This window comes from Physeter macrocephalus, chromosome 17 (genome assembly GCF_002837175.3).
Source record: "Physeter macrocephalus isolate SW-GA chromosome 17, ASM283717v5, whole genome shotgun sequence".
In the NCBI taxonomy this organism is placed as follows: domain Eukaryota; kingdom Metazoa; phylum Chordata; class Mammalia; order Artiodactyla; family Physeteridae; genus Physeter; species Physeter macrocephalus.
In genome coordinates, this window is record NC_041230.1 from 7,815,147 (window position 1) to 7,842,548 (window position 27,402).

General features: G+C 39.4%; 1 protein-coding gene across 1 annotated transcript; it reads right to left on the minus strand.

Annotated features, from left to right (window-relative positions):
• Positions 1–349: 349 nt before the first annotated feature.
• On the minus strand, positions 350–23,021 carry LOC102974060 (zinc finger protein 585A). The gene is made up of 6 exons (XM_024132482.3): positions 22,949–23,021; positions 21,396–21,451; positions 20,367–20,564; positions 12,312–12,438; positions 8,445–8,537; positions 350–7,187 (listed from the first exon to the last, which is right to left on the minus strand). The coding sequence occupies exons 3-6, from the start codon at positions 20,442–20,444 to the stop codon at positions 4,855–4,857; spliced, it is 2,631 nt and encodes an 876-aa protein (XP_023988250.1). The 5' UTR covers positions 20,445–20,564; positions 21,396–21,451; positions 22,949–23,021; the 3' UTR covers positions 350–4,854.
• Between the last annotated feature and the right edge of the window lie 4,381 nt (positions 23,022–27,402).

The window sequence follows — 27,402 nt, forward strand, 5'->3', positions numbered from 1 at the left end:
CAGTATAAAATTATAACTAATGTACAAATCTAATTATGTATAGATATTTATAATCTAATTTCTAATAAAAAGTCTTTTATCAAACATAATTTAAATCATCACACGGTAAGACATAATACTTTTGAGATTCATCCACGTTGTAGCTTGTGTCAATGAATCATTCCTTTCTCTGGTGTCATAAATCAGCCTTTTTATGGCTGAGTAGTATTCCATTGTATAGATGTACTACATTGTGTTTAGTTATTCACCCACTGATGGACTTCTGGGTTGTTTCCAATCTTTTGGTGATTATGAATGCAGTTTCTGTCAACATTCGAGTACATACATAATTTTTCATTTCTCTAGGATAAGTATATAGTTAACTTTATAAGAACTTGTGAAACTTTTGTCCAGAGTGGAGATACCATCGTATATCATTCCCATCAGCAATTCATGAAAGTGTCTATTGCTTTACATCCTTGCCAACTTTTGTACTATGTTATTTATTGCCATTCTGATGATAAGTGTGTAGTGGTATGTCATTATGGTTTTAATTTGCACTTTCCTGATGACTAATGAGGTTGAACGTCTTTTCATCAGCATATTTCCATTTGTATCTCATACAACCATATGGATGAATCTCAAATACACTAAATGAAAGAAGTCAGACTCCAAAGGAGACACATTTTTACATATATATGGATACACACACATTTATATGACATGTGAAAAAGGCAAAACTATAGAAACAGGAAACAGATCAGTGATTTTGAGGGGTTGGGAGTAGATAGAGAGATTGATTAAAAAGGGATAGGAGGGAATTTAGGGGAGTGAAGGAACTGTTCTCTTGGTTGTGGTGTTGATTACATGATTGTACACATTTGTCAAAACTCTCAGAACTGTACACTTTTAAGGGTGACTATTACTGTGTGTAAATTATACCTCAATAAATCTGACTTGAAAAATATCTCAGTACTATAATATTATGTTACAGTAAATATAAAAGAGAAATAATTGAAAGTAATTTACAATAAAATAACATACATTGCCCTCTGTGAGGTTTTGGTACAGCCATACAGAGGTTGGTCTTGTGTCAACTTATAACTAGTAATATCATTAACAACAGGGACCCTCTCATTGGTCTCCACTAGCCCTACTCCCCTCTAGTGACCCATATTAAGTCACTTCATCCTCCATAACTCTATTTTACAGGTGAGGCAACTGAGGCTCGGGGGAGGTTACTGGGCATCAGGGTTGGCAACTGGATTTTAATCCACGTCAACAGCTTTCACTATTCTGCTTGTTTCACTCCTCATGTAGTAAATGGGAAGCTGTTTGTGATCTCCTGGGTCTCCCAGATCCTCCCCAGCCTGCTCCAGACCAACAATTCCCTGGAGGGTGTCTATGAGGCTAGGACCTGATCCTCATCCCTTCTCCATCCCCCCGGGTTCCTGTCCAGGCAAACAGTGGGGACTTGGAGAAGCAGTACTGGGGGACTTGCAGTAGCCACACTAAGTGGCTTCATGAAGCAATGTGGGCAATGGGGAATCAGTAGACACTGTGTTACTGGGGGCCAATAGGGAAATAGCAGATATTACCAGGACTTAATGGAAGAGTCACAGATACTGTATTACTGGGTAATGGGCACCAACAGACTTTGTGCCGGTTGTTAATGGGAGTCCTACAGAGATGGCTAATGTGAAGTTTATGGTGCCTTATCAGTCATTGCCCTTATCTGGGGAGAGGGAAGCAGGTTAATGGCACACACCAGTGTTCAGAGAGTATTGGGGGCATCACCACATACTGTGTTGGGGATGGCTACAAACACTGCTAGGTGGAGTAATGGAAGATAATTGGTCACCGTCATTGTGATAGACAACAAATGAAGGGAAACACAAGCCATCCTGATAGAGGTATAATGAAAGAATCAGGAGATAATGTTAAAAGTTGGATTAGGTGGGGTATATCATGGTTTCCTACTCTGAGGATTGTAATAAGTGGTCATCAGTTACTATTTAGGTGAAAGTAGGAATAAATGGGCAGTATGGACTGTTTCACAAATGGGGTTAAGTAATACACATTATGCTGGAGGTAACTGGAAGAGGTAATGAGAAGATCTCCAGACACTATTTCCTGTAATAAGAGGTGAAAAACACAGTGATGGAGTAAACTCAAAGGAGGATAATGGAGGGTGTCCAGACATTGTGCTGGGGTGGGTTAAGAAGGGGGTAATGGAGAGATCTCCAGACACTCTCCTGTGGGATCAGCAAACACTGTCCTAAGTTGGGGGAAAATGGCGGGTCATAAAACATTGAGTGAAGCCCCAGAAGCAGTGCTGAATGAGGTAAAAGGGGGTAGTGGGTCACCAGATACTGTTCTAACATAGAGAAAGGTGTACAGTGGCTCATCAGATACTGTGAAGCGGTGAGATAAAGGGGAGCTAATGATGGATTAGACATGGATCTAAGGTGTGGTAATATGGGATATGTGGGATATGTCACTAATCACTGCCCAATTTGGGTGAGGGGATTACAGGAAAATCCTTAGACCTGTCCCCTTAACCAGGTCTGCCCCCATTCTCAACCCTCATGCTACTATTCACAAAGGTGAGAACATTTCTGTACAACCCAACTGTTTCCCACTCTCAGCGTTGCCAATGGACTGACCTGAAGAAACCATTTTGCTGGTTCATTTGGCCACCCAGCAGCTGAGCTTTCAATCAGACCTTCTGCATGCATCTGTGAGACCACTGCTGCCCTAGTCTTAGGTTGCACACCTAACTTCTAAGGAAGGTCAACCCTTCTCTGCTCTTGGCCTCTCCATATTATTAGCTTTGGGCATACCCGTCAGGGCATGATAAGCATGTCTGTAGGTCAGGTTATGGGGTAGACAAGGCCCCATAAAGGTGCAATTGGGGTAAGGCAGGACTGTGCATGCTTGGGCAGAGTGAGTGGGCTCTTTTGTGATCACTTTGGAGCTGACTGTGGTATTTCAGAATCATTGAAAGGAATCCTGAAACATCAAGCATCAAGTCCCATCTATGTGGGACTGATTTCCTGTGCCTCAGTCCCTTCTTTAAATGGGATGGCATCAGAGCAAAAGGTTTACAATGATGTTACAACTTTTAGAACAGGAAGGAGGCACAGCCCAGGTAAAGACTAGGGGTGAAACAGCCTTGTGTGTTTTAGACAAGTTGATTCTCCCGATTGGAGCATCTTATGCTGCAATACAGAAAGGATCAAAAGGAAGTCATGGGATGAGCATGGTCAACACTCCACAACGTGCACTCATAGAAGGACTGTTGTATGTCAGGCATGGGTCTAGGTTCACAACAGTGAACAAAACGGGGAAAAACATTCTAGAGTGGGAACCATAGACAAATAAGTGAAATATACAGGGCATCATGGTAATAAATGCTATGGAGAGGATAAAGGAGGAAGGGGAGGGTGATGAAATTTTAAGCCAGGCAGGCAGGGAAGGGCAGGGCAGGCCTCTGTGAAGATATGCCATTGGAAGAAAGACACGAAGGAGTAAACCACACAGATATAATGAGGAACTGTGCTCTTTGAAGAGGGCACTGCAAATGCAAAGGCCCTGAGGCAGGACCTAAACTGATGTGTTTGAGGCACATGGGGGAGAAGGTCCTTGAGGAGTGCATGGAATGAAGATGGGTAGACAGAAGACAGTGAAGGTATGTTGGGGTTTGTTTCAATGAGTTATTGATTCATTATTGTCATTATAAAGGTCAAGTCATTAAGGAAGGCAAATGAGCTGGAAGCACTATAAAACTATAACAGCAAAAGGGAGACTGAGGTGAAGAGTTGACTAAGGTGACCTGAACATTCTTACTTCAGAAACTTTCCTGAAGGTAATGGGAGCTCACAGGACACAATACTGGGGGCTAATTAAGGGTCAGTAAATCTGGGAGATAACGGTAGTCAGCATGAATAGGCAGTCATAATGCAATTATAGGGGTCAGAAGACAATGTGCTGTATGAAAGCTGAAAACACTCTACTGGTGGCTAATAAGGGGGGGTAACCATTCATGGTGCTAGAGGATAATGGGGGAATCAACATACACTCTGAGGTTTATATCTGTATACATAATTTTTTTTTTTTTTTTTTGTGGTACGCGGGCCTCTCACTGCCGTGGCCCCTCCCGTTGCGGAGCACAGGCTCCGGATGCGCAGGCTCAGCGGCCATGGCTCACGGACCCAGCCGCTCCGCGGCATGTGGGATCTTCCCGGACCTGGGCACGAACCCATGTCCCCTGCATCAGCAGGCAGATCCTCAACCACTGCGCCACCAGGGAAGCCCTACATAATTTTTTTATTGTGGCATCCCTTTCTTGATAAAAATATGCAACGGGGGATTAGATACGCAGACCATGTTTGATTCAACAGAAGAATGACACACAAAATTCTGTTAGGCAATCAATGTGTTCTGTAACAAACATTTCACAGAACTTAGGGTTTATCATTATCGTATATATTATGCTGTTCTACCATTCAACTTGCTGGCATGTTACCTATTCCACAGTAAACAGGATTATCATTAACATGACTTCACATGATGTTTCCAGTGCAGAATTTGGTAACAGTGTTCCATTACAGTTTTCATGAGAAGGCTTCTTCTAATGTACCAAACTGACAAAGTTCCTTCTCAGTATGAATGCCCCAAGGTTTACTGAGGCTGGTGACAATATGGGAAGGGGTCCTCCCATTCAGGGTCCTTTCAGAGGTCCTCTTCTGTATAGTAATGTGTGACATTCTGATGGAGCACTTCTAGTTACGATAATATGCATATTTTTCTGTTGCACGAATTCCATAATGTAAAATAAAATCTGATCTCACTGAGGTTTTCTGAATGTTTCTCTCAAGTGTGAATACTCTGATGCACGCTGAGAACTGATTTCTGAACGAAGCCTTTCCCACAGACTACACACTTATAGGGTTTGTCTCCAGTGTGCGTTGTCTGGTGTTTGTTCAAATTTGATCTGTCAGTGAAGGCCTTCCCACACTCAGAACACACATAAGGCTTCTCTCCTGTGTGAATTCGTTGATGCACTTGGAGCTGTGATTTCTTAGTGAACGATTTACCACAGTCACTGCATTCATAAGGTTTCTCTCCAGTATGAATCCTATGATGTATAATCAGTTCTGACTTTTGTCTGAAGGTCTTCCCACATTCAGAACAGATGTAGGGCTTTTCTCCAGTATGAGTTTTCTGATGTTTACTGAGATTTGACCTGCCACTAAAGGCTTTCCCACAAACAGCACACACATATGGTTTTTCTCCTGTGTGAATTGGTTGATGCACCAGAAGCTGAGATTTGGAGGTGAAGGATTTCCCACAATCATTGCATTCATAAGGTTTCTCCCCAGTATGAATTCTCTGATGAGTAATAAAGTTTGACTTCCGGATGAAGGCCCTTCCACACTCACCGCACACATAGGGTTTCTCTCCTGTATGAATTTTCTGATGCACAATGAGTATTGATTTCTGGTTGAAGGCTTTCCCACATTCATGGCATTCATACTGTCTCTCTCCAGTGTGAATTTTCTGGTGTATATTGAGGTGTGACTTCTGGGTGAAGGCTTTTCCACAGGTATTGCATTCATAAGGTTTCTCCCCAGTATGAATTCTCTGATGTGTAATCAAGTCTGACCTTTGTGTGAAGGCCTTGCCACATTTAGGACATATATAGGATTTCTCTCCTGTATGAGTTTTCTGATGTGTAATGAGATTTGACCTGTTGGTAAATGCCTTCCCACATTTAGTGCACATATAAGGTTTCTCTCCTGTGTGAATTCGTTTATGCACGTGGAGTTGTGACTTGGAAGTAAAGGATTTCCCACAATGACCACATTTATAAGGTTTCTCTCCTGTATGAATTATTTGATGGGCAATCAAGTGTGCCTTCTGGATGAAGGCTAGCCCACATTTCATGCATATATATGATTTTTCTCCTGTATGAATTCTCTGATGCACAGTGAGTGCTGACTTCTGAGTGAAGGCTTTTCCACAATCACTGCATTCATAAGGTTTCTCTCCGGTGTGAATTCTCTGATGTATAATCAACTCTGACCTGTACGTAAAGGCCTTACCACATTCAGTACATATGGAAGATTTCTCTCGCATTTGTACTTTCTTATGTGTATTGAGGTTGGAACTATTGTTGAAAACCTTCCCATATTCGTTGCATATAGACGGTTTCATTCTTGTGTGAGTTCGTTGATGCACCTGCAGTTGTGACTTGGAAATGAAGGACTTCCCACAGTTACTGCATTCATATGGTTTTTCTCCAGTATGAATTCTTCGGTGTGCAATCAAGTGTGTCTTCTGGATGAAGGCCTGTCCACATTCAATACATATATAGGATCTCTCACCTGTATGAATTTTCTGATGCATCTTGAGTGTGGACTTCTGCGTGAATGCTTTGCCGCAATCACTGCACTCATGGTGTCTCTCTCCAGTATGAATTTTCTGATGTATACTAAGATCTGAGTTATAAGAGAAGCCTTTCCCACATTCACTGCATTCATAGAGTTTTTCTCCAGTATGAATTCTCTGATGCCTGAAAAGAGAAGATACTTGGAAAAAGGCTTTCCCACATTCACTGCACTTATAGGGCTTCTCTCTAGTATGAGTTCTCTGATGTGTAATGAATTCTGGCTTCTGTACAAATGCCTTCCCACAGTCAATACATACATACAGTTTTTCTCCTGTATGCACTTTCAGATGTACCTTGAGTTGTGACTTCCGGGTGAAGATATTTCCAAATTCAACACATTCATAAGATTTTGCCCCACTATGACTTTTCTGATGTTGACAGGGTACTTGTTTATAGCTGAGGATTTTTCCACATTGATTATGGTCCCATAATTTCTCTCCTGTTGGAGTACACTCATGTTTAGTACAGGAAGAAATTTTACCATATTCAGTAATCTTATTAATGTTCTTTGATCCACTGTTTCTATTATGACTGTGTAAATCTAAATTATGGCTTAAAGCACTTCCATATAAGTCACATTGATGAGGTCTCTTTGGGGAAGGAATGTTTTGGCTCACATGAATTATTTTTCTGTCCTTATATTCATAATCCCTCTTTATAGTCAATATTTTCTTGATGAAAGCAACATCTCTTAAAGATTTGTTTTCTCTTTGTTGATAGCTCTCTATCTGGTCATCAATCTGCCACAATTCTTCTAGAATAAAATACAATAAAACGTCACTTGTAGCATCACCTTTCCTCTCAATGTAGAAAGAAGTTTTTCAGAAATTCTCTGTGAGGTTTGAAACCCAAACTCTCCTTCTCAAAGGAGAATGAGATGATTTTAGCTCAAAGAGCAGCTAGCAGAGGCAAGAGGAGAGGGTCATATGGTTCATCCAGGTTGAACACAGTGAAAAGGGTGAGGGTGAATTATTGGCTGAGAAGACTTGGTGATAGTGGTAATAGGAAACATTCTGGGATACAATTCAGTTTATTCAGAAAATAAACTTTATGAACTCAATGCACTGTGCCAGGAAGTGAAAAAAGGCAAAGAACAAGATATATAGCACAATAATATTTATATAAACTAATAATACATACCCCAAGTCACTTTAAATATGAACTTAAAAATATGTTTCTATCATATAAAACAATTGCCTATGATGGGAAGTGAGATGAGTATGGGGAAAAGAAGGAAAAATGAATAAACAGAAAAATTAAACAGAGAATCCTTACCCATACTGATGATAGTGTGTCCTGAATGAAGACATGATTAAACTCAAACCTCATCATGTGAAGTATAGAAATAAAGCAATTTCAAAAATCAGCCAACCAGGCAGACAGCCCCCAGTCAGTGTGAAGTCTCAAGCAACCTTGGAAGGAAGTCAGAAAGGTACTCCTAAAGGTTAAGCAACAGTGACCCCTAAGTCATCAGTTGGATGAAAGACATGGGGAATGGGAAAGTGAGAAATCTTAAGTCAGTGACTATGGAGAAAAAAGGAAGAGAGCATGATTGGAGATAAAATTCCAAAGCATCTCACAATGAGAAAGAAAGAAATGAAAGAGGACTAGCAGGAGTGGGAGTGTGTGACATATAGTAACTTTTAAAGAAAGCAAATCCATGAATAGCTGAATACATAAAGAATGAATCTTGGACAATGTGGAAGGCAGAAAGAAAAAAGAATGTTAGAGAAAAGGAGCATAACCAAGAAAAAAAGAAAATATTGAGGCAGATTGGCGTGTGATCCAGGTGCCAAAAAGCCAAGGAAGAAGACAGTTAGAAACGACAAAGGCATTTTTATAGAAGGCATTAGTTATTTGAGAGGCCGATATCAAGGGTCCTCAAATAATACAAAAAAATCAGAACATTCCAGAAGAGTCATCTTAATAGTATTTCAAAGATGCCAGTCTTTCTCAAGATGGCTGAGATTTACTTCCCTGTCTCCCATCAGTCTGGGTCACACTCACTCACCTGGACAGCTCTGATGTGGGTTCTCACCCTGCAGTGTCCATGGCTCCTTTCCTTGCTCCAACATGAAAACCTCTGTTTCAGGAACTTGATACCCTGTTCATGAGAAATGATAAAAGGTCTGGGTCCAGCTAATTGTGTTACAGAGCCCAATCAATAGTCTTGTTCAATGAGGCTTTGTTCTACAGGAAAGTAACAGTGTATCTCTGAGAACAGAGTACAGTTAACCCTTGAACAACAGGGCTTTGAACCACATGGGTCAAACTTACAAATGGATTTTATTGAAAATATTGGAAAACCTTTTGGAGATCTGTGACAATTTGAAAAAACTCAGACAAACTTCATAGCCTAGAAATATCAAAAACTGTTTTAAAAAAGTTAGGTATGTCATGAATTTTGTAGCCACCTCCTATTGCTATTGCAGTGAGCTCAAGTGCTGTAAATATCCACTTAAAATGCCCTAATCATTGCCTCATGAGCAGTCCCTCTCTCCAGTAAATTGTGTATAGCAGTAAAAAGTAATCTCTCTGGGTTCTCACATATGTTTCATGTTTCTTGCAATACCATAAACCTTGAATAACATCATGGGACCCATACTAACATACTAAGTGCCACTAGCGATGCTGGAAATGCTCCCAAGAACAGAGAAAATTCATGACATTACAAGAAAAAGCTGAATTGCTTGATTGAGGTCTGTAGCTGTTGTTGCCAGCCATTTCAAGATAAATGAATTAAGTGTAAAAACCATTGTAAAAAAAAAAAAAGAAATTCATGAAGCATATACCAGCAGACACAAAAACCCTGCATCTTTTTTTTTTTTTTTTTTTTTGGCCACACCGCATGGCTTGTGGGATCCTAGTTCCCCAATTAGGGAGGACTGAACCCGGGCCCTCAGCAGTGAGAGAGTGGAGTCCAAACCACTGGACTGCCAGGGAATTCCCACCATGCACTTTTTGAGAAACACTTTTTTTTATCTTGTATTAAAAATGTAGTTTTTATGTGGGTACAGGATTGTTATAAGAAAAGCATACCAGGACTTTGCTGGTGATCCAGTGGCTAAGACTCCACGCTCCCAATGCAGGGGGCCTGGGTTCCATCCCTGGGCAGGGAACTAGATCCCACATGCCGCAACTAAGAGTTCACATGTGCAACTAAAGACCTCGCATGCCACAACGAAGATCCTGCATGCCGCAACTAAGATCTGGCACAGCCAAATAAATAAATCAATATTTTAAAAAAAGAAGCATACCTATAGATTCTAATATGATTTGAGAAAAAGCAAAGTCATTATGTGGTAACTTAAAGCAAAAGGAAGGTGAAGGGCTTAAAGCTAGAGGACTTAATGCCAGTAAAGGATGGTTTGATAATTTTAGAAAGAGGTTTGACTTTAAAAAGAGATAACAGGAGAAGCAGCTTCTGATGACCAAAAGGCAACAGATAAGTTCCTAGATGCCATAAAGAAAATCATTCAGGAGAAAAAAGATATCTGCCTGAACTGGTTTTTAATGCAGATGAAAGTGCCATATTCTGGAAAAAATGCCACAAAGGACTAAGGAAAAGAACTGAGCACCAGGACAGGAACCTAAATCCTAACTCACTCCCCTGTTTTGTGCAAGTTCAGTCAAGTTTATGATTAGGACAACCCTTATCTATAAAGTTGCTAATCCCTAAGCCTTGAAGGAAAAGATAAACACCAGCTGCCAGTCTTTTGGTTGTAAAACAAGAAGGCCTGAACAACAAGAACTTTCTTTCTGAATTGGTTCCATTGATGCTTTGTCCCTGGAGTCAGTAAGTACCCAGCCAGTAAGGGACTGCCTTTTGATATTGGACAATGTCGCTGGTCACCCAGAACCCCATGAGTTCAACACCAAAGGCATCAAAATGGTCTATCTGCCCCCAAACACAAAATCTCTAATTCAGCCCCTAGATCAGGGGGTCACAAGGACCATTAAGGCTTATTACACATGGTAGTCTATGGAAAGGATTGTCAACACTGTGGAAGAGAAACTTGATAGAGAGAACATCATAAAAGGCTGGAAGGATTACACCACTGACGATGCCACCGTTGTTACAGAAAAAGCCATGAAAGCCATCAAGCCTGAAACAATACATTCCTGCCAGAAAAACTGTGTCCAGATGTTGTGCATGACTGCATAGGATTTACAACAGAGCAAATAAGGGAAATCAAGAAAGACATTGTGAATAAGGCAGAAAAGGTGGGGGTGAGAGTGTGGAGGATTATCTTGGAGAAATTCAAGAGCTAATAGACATCACAGCAGAGGCTTGATGAATTTGAGGGCTTTCGAACAAATGCCAGATGATTAGAAAGAAAACATAGAAGAAGTAGTGCCAGAAAACAAATTGCCATTAGACAGTCTGGCAGAAGGGTTCAGATTTACTTAAAACTGCTTTTGACTTCTTTTACTACATGGACCTTTCTATGATATGGGCACTGAAACTAAAGCAAATGGTGGAAGAAGACTTGGTATGGTATAGAAATATTTTTAGAGAAATGAAAAAGCAAAAAAGTTAGAAATTATGATGTATTTCCATAATGTTATACTGAGTGTGCCTGTATCTCCTGCCTCCCCTCTTCCACCTCCCCCACTTCTTCCACCTCTGCCATCCCCGAGACAGCAAAACTAACTCCTCCTCTTCCTTCTCCTCCTCAGCCCATTCAATGTGAAGACAACGAGGATGAAGACCTTTATGATGATCCACTTCCACTTAAAAAGCAGTAAAGAATCATCATGCTGTACAGTTAATAAACTTATCTGTTGTGTATACATGTGTCTTCCTGTGAAAATCTAATAACTGTACGGCAAGAACTGTATGAGGAGTTTGTGTGTCATTGTCATCATCATTGACTAAGTGTTCATCATGTAGAACATCATGTACAAGACTTGTATTGAGGTGGACAGCCTATCCTTACATAGGCATAAGGTGAGTGCCATTTAATATAAAATTAATAATGTGTTAGTTTTCTTACTGTTTTATAACTTTCCTTTCCAAGAACTGCATTATTGTACAGTATGCCTCTCTTGTAATTGGAGAAACTGTATCACCCTATCATCACAGGTAAGTGGTTTTTTCTTAATGTAACAATGTTTCCAATACTGCATTATGAATATGACTATAATACTGTATGCCATAAAAATTTTATAATACTTTATTCATTAGTGTATAGGCTAGGCTACCATGAAACCATCATTTCAATTACACTAGGCTACCATAAAGCAATCATATTGCTACTTCTTCATTATCAATACATGAATCATTCATTACACCTATAAATAAATAGAAATTTCTTTTTCACATTACCTTTTCATTTTTGATGTCTAGTGTTGTAATATATATAACATCTACAGTGTTTTGTATCATTTAAGACAATATTGATGTAGGCATTGACAGACGATTCACCTTATAAATAGATGACATAAACTTACGTTATTAATAAATATGTACAGTAAATGTATTTTCTCTTCCTTATGATCTTCTTAATAACCTTTTCTCTAGCTTACTTTATTGTAAGAATACAGTATATAATACATATAACACAAAAAATATACGTTAATTGACCATTTATGTTATTGGTAAGCCTTTCAGTCAACAGTAGACTATTAGGAGTTAAGTGTTTGGCAAGTCAAAAGTTGTATGTGAATTTTCAACTGTGCTGGGTCTGCACCCCTAACCCTTGTGTTGTTCAAGGGTCAACTGTAAAATTCAGAGTGCCCAAAAGGGATAAAGAATCCTGGACAAATCAAGGACAAAACCATCATATAAGTCAGGTGTCTCACAGCATTCAGCAACTGAGAATAAAAACACTCTCAGTGGGGCCCTTCTTTCAGACACTCAGGTAACTGTGCTTACCTACTGAGAGCAGGTGGCTATAGGTCTCCAGCATCACATCCCGGTACAGGTTTTTCTGATCAAGGTCTAGCTGCTGCCACTCCTCTCTGCTGAAATCTACAGCCACATCCCTGAAGGACACTGATCCCTGTAAGGGCATATTCTTGTTCAGCATGAATAGTTAGTTTTGGGGGATGGAGAGACTATATTTAGGAATAAGGAACTTAGGTTTTGTTGTTATTAATTTACCTCCTCTTTTTAAAAACTCACCCCCCATTTCCCTAACATTTTATCATGAAATTTTACAAACATACAGAAAATTTAAAATAATTGTATAGTGAAAACCTGTATAACCACCACTTAGAATCTATCCCTAACAATTTACTCTACTTGTTTTACCACACATTTACCCATCCTTTTACCCATCCATCAATCCATCTTACTTTTTTGTGCATTTCAAAGTAAACTATAGATGCCAGTACACTTCCTCCTAAATACTTCAGAATGCAAATCATTAAGTAGAGTATAACATTTTTTTACCTTTTTAAAGTAAGCTTTACATACAATGAAATGCACAAATCCTCAGAGTACCATTTGAAATTTTGACAAGTGGATACACCTGTGTAATCCAGGAGCTTTTAAAAAATGGTATTGCATATAGGGTGTATATTAAATATCTAATTTTACATAATATTTTATGGAAGAAAGAAATCCAGTAAAGAATTTCTGCTATTGTTCTATACTATGGTCAATTACTCGTTTTTCAAAACTGAAGATTGAAATAGGCTCTCTTGTAGTCTTCTAGCAACTGGATGAATGACCTGTGATACAATTTCTGAGCAATTTAGGACCAGCCATTATGCTAGCCCTGGGAACACAAATATGAATTATTTATGTTTCTCATCTTCTAGCAACTTAAAAGACTTGGAAAATAAACAAGACCTATATTTTAAAAGAAAAGAAAAAGAAGACACAAGTTCACTAAAGTGTCAAAAAGTAAATCTCTATGTGGAACACACTGAGGTCCCCCAAAAGGACAAATACATTCTACATGGGGGTGTAAGTTTATTATTAGTTGAGGAATTTAAGTTGGAAGATGAGAAGTATAACACAGAATGGGGGGGTGAGGAAGGTCATTTCCCAGAAAAGACAAGCAAAGGTGTGGATATAGGAAAATACATGATGAGTTTGGAGAATAGCAAATAGCTCGCAAATAGCTCTATGTAAATGAAGAGAAGTCTGCATGACAAGCCAGGAAGGTGGTTATGGGAAAAACAGTTTGCTCATAGAACAAGTATGAATTTTCCACGTTAAGTAAAGGTAATTAAGGTAGTCAGATTTATATTAAACATTTTTTTTGTATAAGATCTGTATTGCAGAATAACCAAATAAATCATGAGGAACAGTTCCTTACAAAATGATTTCTGGCTAATAAATGAAGAAGTTAGGATAGAATTAGAATACCATCATCTCATAACTCCTAATGAAATAATGGGTTTAGACAATAATTATTAAGGGTTGCTCAACTGTTTCAGGTGAAAGGCTGAAGAGAAGTTAAAAATGGATGAGTCAGCTAGTAACACTGGCATACACTCATCAATTTTAACATCACAAAAAGAGATAACCATGTATTATGTGCCTCCTGACATGATATAGTAATTAATTTCATACCACTCATTAAGTACTTTTACCAAATATAAAGAAAAATACAACCTGGATCTCATTAAGCCTCCAGATCCAACAAATCATTCATAGGTAATAAGAAGTATAGAGGAATATGTTGAACAATATCAAGACCAAAACATGAGCTAAATCCAGAAGGCAGCAAATGACTTGTTTCTTCAAAAAATAAATTACAACAGAAAAAATATGGAGGAGAATCTTTTCTTTATTAAAAGAGACTTCAGAGTCATACTAACCAAATGCAACTTGTGGACCGTGTCTGGCTCTTAATTAAAGCAAACCAACATTAAATAGATATTTATGGCATGTTTCAAATTCAAATAATAACTGGGTATCAGATGATACCTAGGAATTACTGATATTATGTCTTAGGTGTGATAATGCCTTAATGGTTATGTCAAACAAAAAGGAAAAAAAAAGAATTCTCGTCTCTTAGAGATATACATCAAAGTAGTCACAGGTAAAATGGTTTTGGGGATTTACTTTAAAATAATCCAGCAGCTGGGGAGGAGAGCAGTTTTAGATACAATAAGAATGACAGAATGTTGATCACTAATAAAGCTGAGTGATAGGTACAATAGATACATGGGCTCCTTATACTATTCTCTTTACTCTTGAATACATTTACATTTTTTTCATAGTAAAATGTTTTTTAAAAAACATGATCTTCCATATTAAAAAAATCTAATCTGGAATTGCATAATTGAAGGAATGGCTATTTCCACCTGGAGTCAAACACTTAAAAAAGGGATTTATAGGGACCTGAACAGCCCACACTCAGTAAATTATAGAAATAATAATAATAGACAGGGTATTATCAATGATATAGAAAAACAAACAACAGGATCTAATCAATATTTATAGAATACTCCAACCAACAACAGCAGAATACACATTCTTTTCAGGCATCCATAGAACAATGACCAAGACAGACCATATCCTAGGTTGTGAAATAAATCTCAACTGGAAAGAAATGAAATAATATGAAGTATGTTATCTCTGAAAATAATGAAATCAAACTAAAACTCAATAACAGAAAGACAACAGAAAAATCTCCAAAGGAATTATATTAGAAAACAGTAACAAAAGCTATCCGGAAAGTCTAGAAATATCTGGAAATTAATCAACACACTTCTAAATAACCTATAAGTCAAAGAGGAATCCTCAAAAGAAATCTAGAAAATACACAGAACTGAAAGAAAGTGAAAATACAATGTATCAAAATCTGTGGGATGCTGAAAGGGAAATTTATAGAAAAGGGGAAACAAATGACCCAAGTAAAAAATGGGCAGAGAATCTGAATAAGACATTTTTCCAAAGAAAATATACAGATTGCCAACAGATACATGAAAACGTGCTCAACGTCACTAATGATCAGGGTAATACAAGTCAAATTCACAATGAGATATCACCTTACACCTGTCAGAATGTAACAACAACAACAAAAAACACAAACCCAAGAAATAAGTGCTGGCAAAGATGTGGAGAAAAGGGAATCCTTGTGCACTATTGGAAGAATGTAAACTGGTGCAACCACTATGGAATATACTATGGAAGCGCTTCAAAAAATTAAAAATAGAACTGCCATATGATCCAGCAATTCCATTTCTAAGTATTTATCCAAAGGAAATGAAAATGTTAACTTGAATAGATATACACACCCCCACGTTCACTGCAGCATTATCCACAATGGCCAAGACATGAAAGTGACCTAAGTGTCCAAAGATGGGTGAACGGATAAAGAAAATGTGGTATTTATATATGCATTGGAACATTTTTCAGCCATAAAAAAGAAGGAAATCTTGCCATTCTCAACAGCATGGATGGACCTCGAGGGCATTATGCCAAATGAAATAAGTCAGACAAAGAAGGACAAATACCGTATGATCTCACTTTATGTGTAATGTAAAAAAACCAGCAACTGAAGTCATAGATACAGAGAATAGACTGGTGGTTGCCAGAGGCAGGGGGCGGGTGGTGGGTAAAATGGGTGAAGGTAAACTTCCAGGTATAAAATAAGTCATGGGGATGTAATGCACAGCATGGTAACTGTAACTATAGTTAATACTGGACTGTATATTTGAAAGTTGCTAAGAGAGATCTTGAAGGTTCTCAACACAAGAAAAAATATTTGTAACTATGGGTAGTGATGAATGATAACTAGATTTATCGTGGTGATCATTTCACAATATATACAAATATTGAATAATGTTGTATACCTGAAAATAATATGTTATATGTCAATTACACATCAATTTTTTAAAAAAGGAAAGGGGAAAGGTCTCAAATCAATAATCTAAATTCCTACCTCAAGAAACTAGAAAAAGAAACGCAAAATAAACCCAAAGCAAGCAGAAAGAAGAAATTAATAGAAAGCAGGTATCAAGGAAATTGAAAACAAAATTAAAAAAAAAAAACTAGAGAAAAATCAATAAAACACAATGTAGTTATTTTGAAAAAAATCAACAAAATTGATAAATCTTGCTGACTGACCTAGTAGTCAATCAGATTGACAAAGATAAAAAGATACAAATTACCAATGTCAGGAATGAAGATCGTTACAGATCTGGCAGCCATTAGAAGAAAAATAAGGGAATACAAAAATTCTATGCTAATAGAGTCAGCAACTTAGAAGCAATGGACCGATTCCTCAAAAACCACAACTACCAAAACTCAACATTATGAAATACATAAGTTGATAATCCCATAAACCATTAAATTAAATTAAATTAATAATTTAAAAGCTTCTGAAAAAAAAGTCTCCAGGCCCAGATAGTTTGTTTTTTTTTTTTTTGCTGCGCCATGTAGCATGCAGGATCTTAGTTCCCCAACCAGGGATCGAACCCGTGCCCCTTGCAGTGGAAGCAGAGTCTTAACCACTGGATCACCAGGGAAATCCCGAGATAGTTTTACTAGAGAATTCTACTAAACTTTTAAAGAAGAGTTAGTCTCATTTTTACACAATCCCATCCAGAAATTAAAAGAAGAGGAAACACTTCCCAACTAATTTTGGGGGGCCCGTATTATTACCCTGATACTAAAACACTACAAAGACAGTACCAAAAAGAAAACTACAGACCAATATCTCTTGTGAACTTAGATGCAAACATCCTAAATGAAATACTGCCAAATTGGATCCAGCAATGAATAAAAAGAATCATGCATCACAATAAATTGGAATTTATGGGAGAATTCTCTGTACTATATTCTGCATGCCCTATAATTATTTCAAAATAAATAAAACGTTGAAAAAATATATTGAAAAGTTTAATCTCATAACAGAGCATTTTGAAATGGGCAAGACCAGAAAAGAAGTCACGAGAACCACTGCACAATTCAGGTGAGAGAATACAAATTTCTCACTTATCTAAAGTAAGGCTGTAGTAAGGCTATAGAAGAGATTGATACTAATTATTAAGGAGGTAAAAGTGATACCGAGTGTGAAGATGTGAAAAAAGGACTCAGATAACTCTCAGTTATCAGTTTTGTGCTGCTGTAGATTCTGAGGTCACAGATGAATTTCAGGACTAGAGAAGGGGGCTGGGGGAAAAAGATAAGAAATAATATATTTTGTACATTCTAAGATTTAAGTGATAAGACATATACAAGGATGGGCTCTAGGCAGGTGGATAGAGAGCTAGTATGGAGATGATGATTCAGGAGTTGAATATACAGAGCAGGTCACTGAATTCTGGGTAGGGAATGAGCATGCAGGAAGGACAGGATAGAGAAAGTATTAAAGATACTTTTTTTTTTTTTTTTTTTTGCGGTATGCGGGCCTCTCACCGTTGTGGCCTCTCCCATTGCGGAGCACAGGCTCCGGACGCGCAGGCTCAGCGGCCATGGCTCATGGGCCCAGCCGCTCTGCGGCACGTGGGATCTTCCCCGACCGGGGCACAAACCCGTGTCCCCTGCATCAGCAGGCGGACTCTCAACCACTGCGCCCCCAGGGAAGCCCACTTGTGGCTTTTTTTTTTTTTCGGTACGCGGGCCTCTCACTGTTGTGGCCTCTCCCGTTGCGGAGCACAGGCTCCGGACACGCAGGCCCAGCGGCCATGGCTCACGGGCCCAGCCGCTCCGCGGCATGTGGGATCTTCCCGGACCGGGGCACGAACCCGTGTCCCCTGCATCGGCAGGCGGACTCTCAACCACTGCGCCACCAGGGAAGCCCCCCCACTTGTGGTTTTTAATGTCTAAAATTATGATGATTGGAAGCTATCTTTTTTATTTCTTCATTTAACTATGTTCAGAGATTACAGTTTGCTTCTTTGTGATGTGTTGATTCTGTTTATGGGGCTTAGAACATTGTCATTTCTTTGAAAATGTTCCTTAGATACTTGAAAGGAATACATATGCTCTAATTTTTCTTTCATACACTTGCATATTCACAACCTACTCACACCAAAACCCTGGCCCCTAAACCCTATGTCATCAAGAATTAAATGGGGAATCAAGAAGATGTCATATTCGTAGCTTTGACTCCGCACCAAATGAGGTTTATAAACAATCTGTCCTGGAAAAATCTCCTTACTCAAAGATAACAATAAAAATCTCCTAATGGGGCTTCCCTGGTGGCGCAGTGGTTGGGAGCCCGCCTGCCGATGCAGGGGACGCGGGTTCGTGCCCCGGTCCGGGAAGATCCCACATGCCGCGGAGCGGCTGGGCCCGTGAGCCATGGCTGCTGAGCCTGCGCGTCCGGAGCCTGTGCTCCGCAGCGGGAGAGGCCGCAACGGTGAGAGGTTCGCATACCGGGAAAAAAAAAAAAAATCTCCTAATGTACAAAGATACTATAAGCAAAAAGAATGAAAAAAAAAGAGATTAAAAGGAACACGCTAGAAATAAATTGCCACACAATAAAAGAAAACACGTTCACCATGAATTCAAGGAATTCACTAAAATAATCAACTACTTAATGAAATAAATAGGGATATAAGAGTCCAAAGAAGAAACAATGGAAAAACAGGTTAAGAAAATGGTTATTTAAATTTTTGAAAAAAAAAATGGCAGAACTCAGTAAAGAAGTAAAAAAGAAAGAAAAAGTAGCACAGAAATGAAGGTCTCTCTGAAAGCAATAAAAACATTCTATGAAAACACAAAAAGTGGCAAGAGCAGATTAAGGCAAGTAAGCAACATGAAATGGAAATAAGGACTTTTAAAGTAAAACAGAAAAAAAAAACAAATATAGAGTTTAATAAAAATATCCAACAAACAAAAGAATCCTTGAAGTAGTAGTATAGAACTCTTATCATTATTCACAGTACAAATTTAATAGATATTGTCTAAAAGAGTAAAAGATTTAGTTCAAAAAGTTAATGCGATAAAGGTGACACTAAGAGAACTAACCAAACAAAAAAGAATCTAAACCCTCCTAATTACCAGAATGACACAGAAACAAAAGCAAAAAATACAGAGTATACAGTGAAAGATACATAAAAGAAACATCCACATCAAAAGTGTAACATAAAAAGCATCTTTCCACTGCTGTACAGAGAAATGCACAAGGACTCCAAAGGCTGACAGTAAAAGGATAAGCAAAAGGCATATTTGGATATACCAACAGAAAGGAAATAACAGCCTCCATCTTAATATCAGACAGAGCTGAATTCTAAGAAAAAATATTAAACAGGACAAGGACACAATCCAAAATGAACTTGAGATGTCATTACTATCACTACACCAAATTACATAGTATCAAAATTTATAAACAGAAACTATAGGCAATACAGATAGAAATATATTCATGGTGGGAAACTTTAAATAATATCTCTCAGCTCTAGGAGATAAAGAGGAAAAAATAAGCCACATTGTAAAGACCTCCTAACTACATATTTTATTGATAACAAAGCCTATATCTGGAAACATTCTTTTTAAGTGACTTTGTAACATTTAGAAATATTAAACATAAAATTTGCACAAATACACGAAGTTAACATTCCAAAAGCAAAATAAAATCAATGCAAACAAATCTCTCCAAAGGTGCAATCCTAATTTTATTAAAAGTAGAATTTTTTAAGTAAAAATCTTAACACCTACAAGTGAAAACATGGTAAATGGTAATTAAAGATCTGATGGGAAATTTAGTATGTACCTAGAAATTCACCCATTTCATCTAGATTTTAAATTGAGATAAGTTATTTTTCTAGATTATTTTTGAACATTGTTTTGCTGTGAGTAGTTAATACATTTGATTTCTGAATCTATGTTCATAATTTTCAGTTCTTTTACTGTCAATGATGGGTTTAGACGTCAAGGTTAATATGGTTAACAAAATAAAATAAACACCAAAAACAACGCTGGGAATAATTTTGGATATCATCTTTACACAAAATTTTGTTGTAAAGATCAAACTACTCCCAGAATGCATTTCCACCCCCTGGAATTCCTCCTCCTCACCTCACATGAGCTGCCATGTTCCTCTGGAGCCAGGCCCAGGGATTTCTGGTGAGAGGTCCAATTAGCTGGCATGGTCATGCTGGGTCTCAACCTTTATTCTCTCAGGGGCCTAGAGTTTGGTGGACATCTGTAAACTCAAGCAGAGCTGCTAAGGAGAGGTGAGGTGGAGTCTGGAGGAAGATCTGACCCAGGGGCTCCCTGGAAAGATAATGTCCACATGGTCAGTCATCACATAAACATCTCCAGTGAACTCCAAGGTGTAGTTTCCTGAGCTAGACACCACAGGACAGTGGTTCTCAAGCTTGAGTGTGCATTCAAATCACCTGAAGGGTTTGTTAAAATACAGTTAAAAATCCCCACACTCCCACAGTTTCTGATTCAGTAGGTCTAGGGTAGGGCCTGTCTCAGACTATTCTGGTTGCTCTAACAAAATACCACAGACTGGGTAGCTTATAAACAACAGAAATTTATTGCTCACAGTTCTGGAAGCTAGGAAGTCCAAGATCAAGTCCATGATCACGTTTTGATGAAGGCTCTCATCCTGGTTCATAGCCAGCACCTTCTAGCTGTGTCTTCACATGGTGGAAGGGGCTATGAAGCTTTGTGGGGTATCTTTTATAAGAGCACTAATCCCATTCATCAGGGTTCTACTTTCATGACCTAATCATCCCCCATAGGCCCCATCTTCTAATACCATACTTTTGGGTGTTAGAATTTCAACATATGAATTTGGGGGGAAAAAACATTAAGATCATAGCAGGGCCCAAGAATCTGCATTTCTAACTAGTACCCAGGTGATGCTAATGCTACTGTTCCAGGAACCATACTTTGAGAACCAGTGCTGTGGAGAACATGAAGTTTAACAAAACCTATGATAGGTTATTAGTCATGGTAAAATATGGGAAAAAACAAGAGATATGGAGTAACATTACTGAAGATTTGAATAGCAGCTCTGCTACTTTTTGGCTATGAGAAAATGAATAAGTTATTTTTAGCTTTAGTTTCAAAAATGAGAATGAAAGCGCCTACCTCATAGAGTTACGAAAATGAAATGAGATGATGCTTACAAAGTACTCAACACCTCCCTGGAATACAAAAAGCATGCAATAAATATCAGCAATTACTATGCACTATTAGATATTAAAAGTTAATATAAAAAACAATATAATCAAAGCAAGTAAAATAACAGACCAGACAATACTGATTTATGTATGTGGCAAAAGTGACATTCAATTGAGTGTACACAAGACATTCATTGCATAAATGGTGCTGACATAACTGGCCTTCCACCTGGAACAAAACAAACTAGATCCCCATTGCACACTATACATTAGACTGAATTCCAACATGAGTAAATATTTTAAGTATATGTATTTTTAAAATCTCAAAGAATATTAAAATAAATTTTAGGAGTATACATTTGTATAACATTCTGGTGGAGTCGGAGGGATCTTATTGTACATGAGAGGAAACCCAGAAACTATAAAAGAGAAAACAAATATTTCTGATTAGATATTTCCTAATTATATGTTAAAATACACCTTAAAAATGAAAATGAAGATATATATATAAAAAATTTTCAATATATGATGACAGGTTATCCTTAATGTTAAAAAAAAAATCTAGCAATCAAATGGAAAAAAAAAAAGCCCAGGGAAAAAAAAGACAAAGGACATGAAAATTCACAGAAAAGTAAATTTAGATAGCAATTAACCAAAAAGGTGCCAACATTACTGATGGGAAAGTGCATTAGACCAATCAGACACAATTTTCCCTCAGAACTGTAAAAACTTTTTTTAAAATGCTGGAAAGCATTTTGGAAAATGAGCTCTTTTATAAATTGCTGGTGGGTGCTTAAATTGCTATATCTTTTGAGTTATTTAGTTATATCTATTATTGAAAATACACATAACTGCTCCTAATAATAGTTCCAAATATATAAAGCAGAAACTGGTTGAAGGAAGGGCAAGAGGATAAATAACCTTTCCAGTGTGAGTTTACCTTTCTCGGTAATTAATAAAGCAGACAAAATAATATGTATAATGCAATCTATATGAAACAATACAATTAATAAAGAATATTATTGTTTTTATATAATAGATGTGACATTTATGAAAACTGACCCTGAACTGGGCCATAAGCAATTTTTACACTCGAGCGTCACCCTGAGGCATTATTTGAAATAAAGAATGCCCTTCTAAATAATTCATGAGTCAAAGAAAACATTAACTGAAATTTAAAAAACAAAAACCCAAACACTGAAATGGGAGCAATAAAGAAAATGCTTGTGAGTATTTAAAAAGCAAGCTCATCACAGACCCCATAGATTCCCCATGCTGACGCCCCAGGCCCTATCACTGACCACAGACTCCCATCACTGGGCCCCAAAATCCCAATCACTCATCTCAAAGATATTCACCATTGCCCAGGACTCCATCAGTGACCTCTCTCTGACACCCAACAACGGACGCCAGAGACCCCAACCCCCACCACTGAATCCCAAAACCACCATCACTAACTCCACGGAGAAGCCTTCTATCATTGACCCCACAGAATTCCTAATCAAGACCAACCAAAATCACCTCAGAGACCTCGCGGAATTAGCGTGAAGATGCTCCTGACAGAAGCGGCAAAAACGCCTCCGAGAGCCACTTCCGCTTCCAGTCGGGCCTCTAGCACCTTACGGACCGTTGGTATTGCGCATGCTCTGAATTACCCTGGAAGCCGCATTCCGCCAACAGTCAACACGGCGAAGAGACTTTGTTAGGGACCTTGCGCAGTTTCCCTGAGAGGCGCTGTTGGGCAGAGAACATGGCTGCACCCAGTGTGCTTCTGCGCGCGGGCCGCCATCTTGGAAGCGTATCCATTCCGTACAGCGAAGGAATAGGCCTCCTGCGGGTTTTTAGAGCGAGGCAGGGGCTGCTACAGAGCATGTGGGAGTGTGGCCCTGGTCTAGGTGGGCTTCCGGGAGGAGGAAGGTATTGGTTATGGGGTCCCGAGCTTCATGTTATGTTTAGAAAACCTAAATTGCCCCTCAGGAATCAGCACCGTGCGGAGAGCAATTACCTGCTTGGAGAAACCACCAGGAAAGTGGAGGGCCAGAAAGAAAAATGTCACCAAGGGAGAAGGACAAACGTCTTATGTACCAAGGCTGGATCCTGGGAGAAACCACCAGGAGATGAGGCGGGGAAAGTCAGGGTGCTACAATCCACTTTTCGGAGAATGGCGAGGTCCGCCCCTGGACGAAGCCACTTGGCAACAGAGAAATGTCAGAATGGGCAATCCGCTGCAGGAAAGGTGGTACAGCCCTTAACGCGAGAAAGAGCTCGGGGAAATAGGGTATAACTCAGAGTAGTCCTATCCTTTCCAGAGAGATACAGCCATAGGAAGTTGTCACCTTCTGAAGGGCTGGTGGGGCAAATGGAGACTTGATAAATCCCCATTAATCTTCGTTAGCCTTCACCTTAACTACTGCAAGTAAAACAATAGTAGGCAGCAATAACAAAAAATAACGGTCTTTAAGATGGTCAACATGTGACTAAAAGCACTTAAGGAAAACTGCTATTTTTATTTTTATTTATTTGTGAATTAAAATCTAAGTAATAACAATGTCCTTACTATATAAATGAAGCCTTAAGTCCAGTCTGACTGCTCCCTTAGCTTCTCCTATATGGAAATTCTGGAGCAGCTAACACTCTCCCTGTTACCATAACGCAAGTCCGTGTGCTGATGCACAGTGAGGCCACACAATACCAAAACGTCAGAGTTTGGAACAGAGAAAGGGTTACTGCAGGGCCGTGCAAGGAGATAGGTGGCTCATGCCTTTAAAAACACCCCAAACTCTCTAAAAGTTTTCAGCAAAGCCCTTTTATAGGATAGGTGAGGGAGGGGCGTGCTTAGTTGTTGGAAGCTTCTTGGTGTCAGATCCTCTGTTCTTGAGATCAGGTCAAAGTCAGGTAACGATGTTCCTGTAAATCTCCACCAAACAAATGTTACTCTCTGTTCTGACAAGAAAGGGAAAGGTCCCAAGGCACAACTTTCACCCTTCGGGGTCCAGGCCTGGCTAAGAGAAGGGGGTCCCTGTGGGGGGGTGGGCAGTTACCCTGCCCTGGAGTGTTCGTCCAGCACCCAGTCTGGGTCCTCCCGCCAGTGCCCAGGCCTGGCTGAAGAGGCAGTTCTCAGTTGGTGGCTCCCTCAGGGCCAGGTCCTCAGACCCTGTCTAGCTGCTGTCATCGCTGAGGGAGCCAGGCCCCCAGGACCCAGCTGGCCCTCAGGCTCCTCAGGCTGCCCTAAGAGTGGGGGCCAGGTCCCACAGACCGTCTCCCATGCAGACTGCCTGTGCCATTAGGTCGCAGAGGCAGGGACGCGGGAGAGGTTCGCCACCACCTCAGGGTCTGGGCCCGGCCAGTGGATGGTCTTGGCAAGGGCTCTGGAGCTCTGCAGGACACAGCCCCAGCCTGTTCCCTGGGCCCCCCAACTCACCTGCCAGCCCGAGGCCAGATGAGCTGGAAGGCCCCCGGGAGAGGACCTGGATTTTCCTCATACCTCACTCTCCACCTGACGACCCCCACTCCCCCAACGTTTGGCTCAGTGCCCCTCTAATGGTCACCTGTTGACAGTTGTTTGCTTGGGAGAGGGGCCCACTGCAGCACCGACCAGTGGCTGAGCAGGACCTCTAATGCTGCTCTAACCATCTGCATTATTGGTCTCGGGGTAACTGTTGTCTGGTAATGGGGTGCGGGGTAACAGAGGGCTGCACATTGCAGCACTGTATTACATCCCCACCCCCATCCCCTGCTTTTGGGGGACTAGGAGTGGGAGTTGTAAAGACAGTAGTTAACAATACTGTATCGTATACTTGTAATTTGCTAAGAGAGTAGATCTTAAATATTCTCACCACACACATTAAAAAAAAGGTAATTATGTGGGTGATGGATGTGTTAACTAACCTTATCATGGAAATCATTTCTCAGTATATCCATGTATCAAATCATCACGTTGTACATCTTAAATTTACACAATGTTATATGTCAATTATATCTCAATAAGACTGGAAAAAATACATAAATTATCTTTTATCTGAATTATAATAACCCCTATATGGTTTACTTAATTTCAATCCCACCACCTGTGGCAGAGACAGCTACATGCTACCCAATATACTATCTTTTTTATCCTAAATAACAGAATTCAGCTTTTAATTGAAGCAGCAACGTGCTCAGCTGAAGGATTATCCTGCCTCTCTTGAAGCTGGGTGTGTCCATGTGATTAAGTTTGGGTCCCTGAGATGGAAACAAAAGTGTTGTGTACTACTTTCTGTGATATTTCCTGAGAGGGCTGCTTGAAGAGAGGGGACCCAAGTGAGAGGTCAACACTTTTTATCCTCTACAACCTTTTTCTTCCTTCCTCCTTCCCAGAATGCGTATGTGTTTGCTGTAGTGGCAGTAGGCATTTCAGATCATGAGGTGACCTTGAGGATGGAAGGGTCAAAGAAAAATTGCACTGAACAATTTAAACAGGCAAGGAAGACTTTATCCAGACTATTGCATTAGGGATCGAGTCTATTCTACTAGGAGAGAGAATGAACTCAACTCCAAATACAATAGGGACAGCTTGGGATTTATAGCTAATAGGCAGGTTGAGGGAGTCAGTGGATGGAAAATTACTAAGAGGAACTTGGTTAGGTATCAAGAGTTGGGGAGATTCTTGTTAAACTGGTTTGGCAGTCTTCTTGCTGAACTGGGTTCAGCAGGCCAAGGACAGAAGGCCAAGGATAAGGTCTATTCCAGAAGAGGGCTCAGAAAAGCCTCGTTAAAGTGTAACAAGGAAGAGTTGGACTACACGTTGGTTCTGTTTCTTTTGCTTTAATCTTTGCTTTCTGCTGCTTTTGTTCACCAAAAGGATACTGTCTGTACATAATGGGCTTCCCTGGGGAACACTGCCTTTGTTCAGGGAAACATCCGTAATCTGTTCCACCTGTGGATGGCTACAAGAAAGAAGATATTAACACATCCCCTCCCTGGGGCCGGCCATTCTGGGTGATATTTGCAAAACGTATGGCCTTTTTACTTTACTTCCTCATCTCCTCCTCCTCTCTGTGCTATAAAAGAAACTGGCACCCAAACCCCAATAAGATGGTTTTTCTGAGACTTTAGTCTGCCATCTTCTCAGTCTGCCAGCTTTCCGAATAAAGTCATATTCCTTGCCTCAACACCTCATCTCCGATTTATTGGCCTGTCGTGCAGCGGGCAGAGCGAGCTTGGACTCGGTAACAAAAGTTTTTGGTCAAGGAGGGAGTCCTTGTCAGAGCTACATGTTAAGATAGTGGAGCAGTAAGAAAGGAGCCTGGGTACTTAAGACAAGAAAAGGAAATAACGTATCAAAAATTGCAAACCCCAGGAAAACAAATGACAAAGCAATATAACTAATAAACTGATTTGGCACTAATGGAAGTATTAAAAAAAATCAACTGTAAAAAATTAATTGTATGTCAGCAATAATCAGAAAATATAACAAAAAACCATTTCATTTATAATAAGTAAAAAAGTTCTAAGTTCTGAGAAATAACTCTTAAAGGAGATTTCAAATACTTTCATGTGTAAAACTGTAAAATCCTAATGAAGGACAAAAACAATCTCAATATAGGGATGGATATCCCACATTTATGGAAGGGAAGCATAATATAGGAAAAATGTCAACTCTTGCCAAATTAAATATAAATTCAAGGTAATTCCAATGAAAATCTCATAAGGAATTTTTATAATATTTGACAAGGTGATTAAAAATGGATGTACAAGGATATTTATGTAAGAAGCATAGCTAAGAATATTCTGATGAAAGGAAAAGAGGGGGACTTTATTAGATATTGAATTGTAAAACTAAACTTTAAAAACAGGGTATTTTGGGCTTCCCTGGTGGCGCAGTGGTTGAGAATCTGCCTGCCGATGCAGGGGACACGGGTTCATGCCCCGGTCCGGGAAGATCCCACATGCCGCGGAGCGGCTGGGCCCGTGAGCCATGGCCGCTGAGCCTGTGC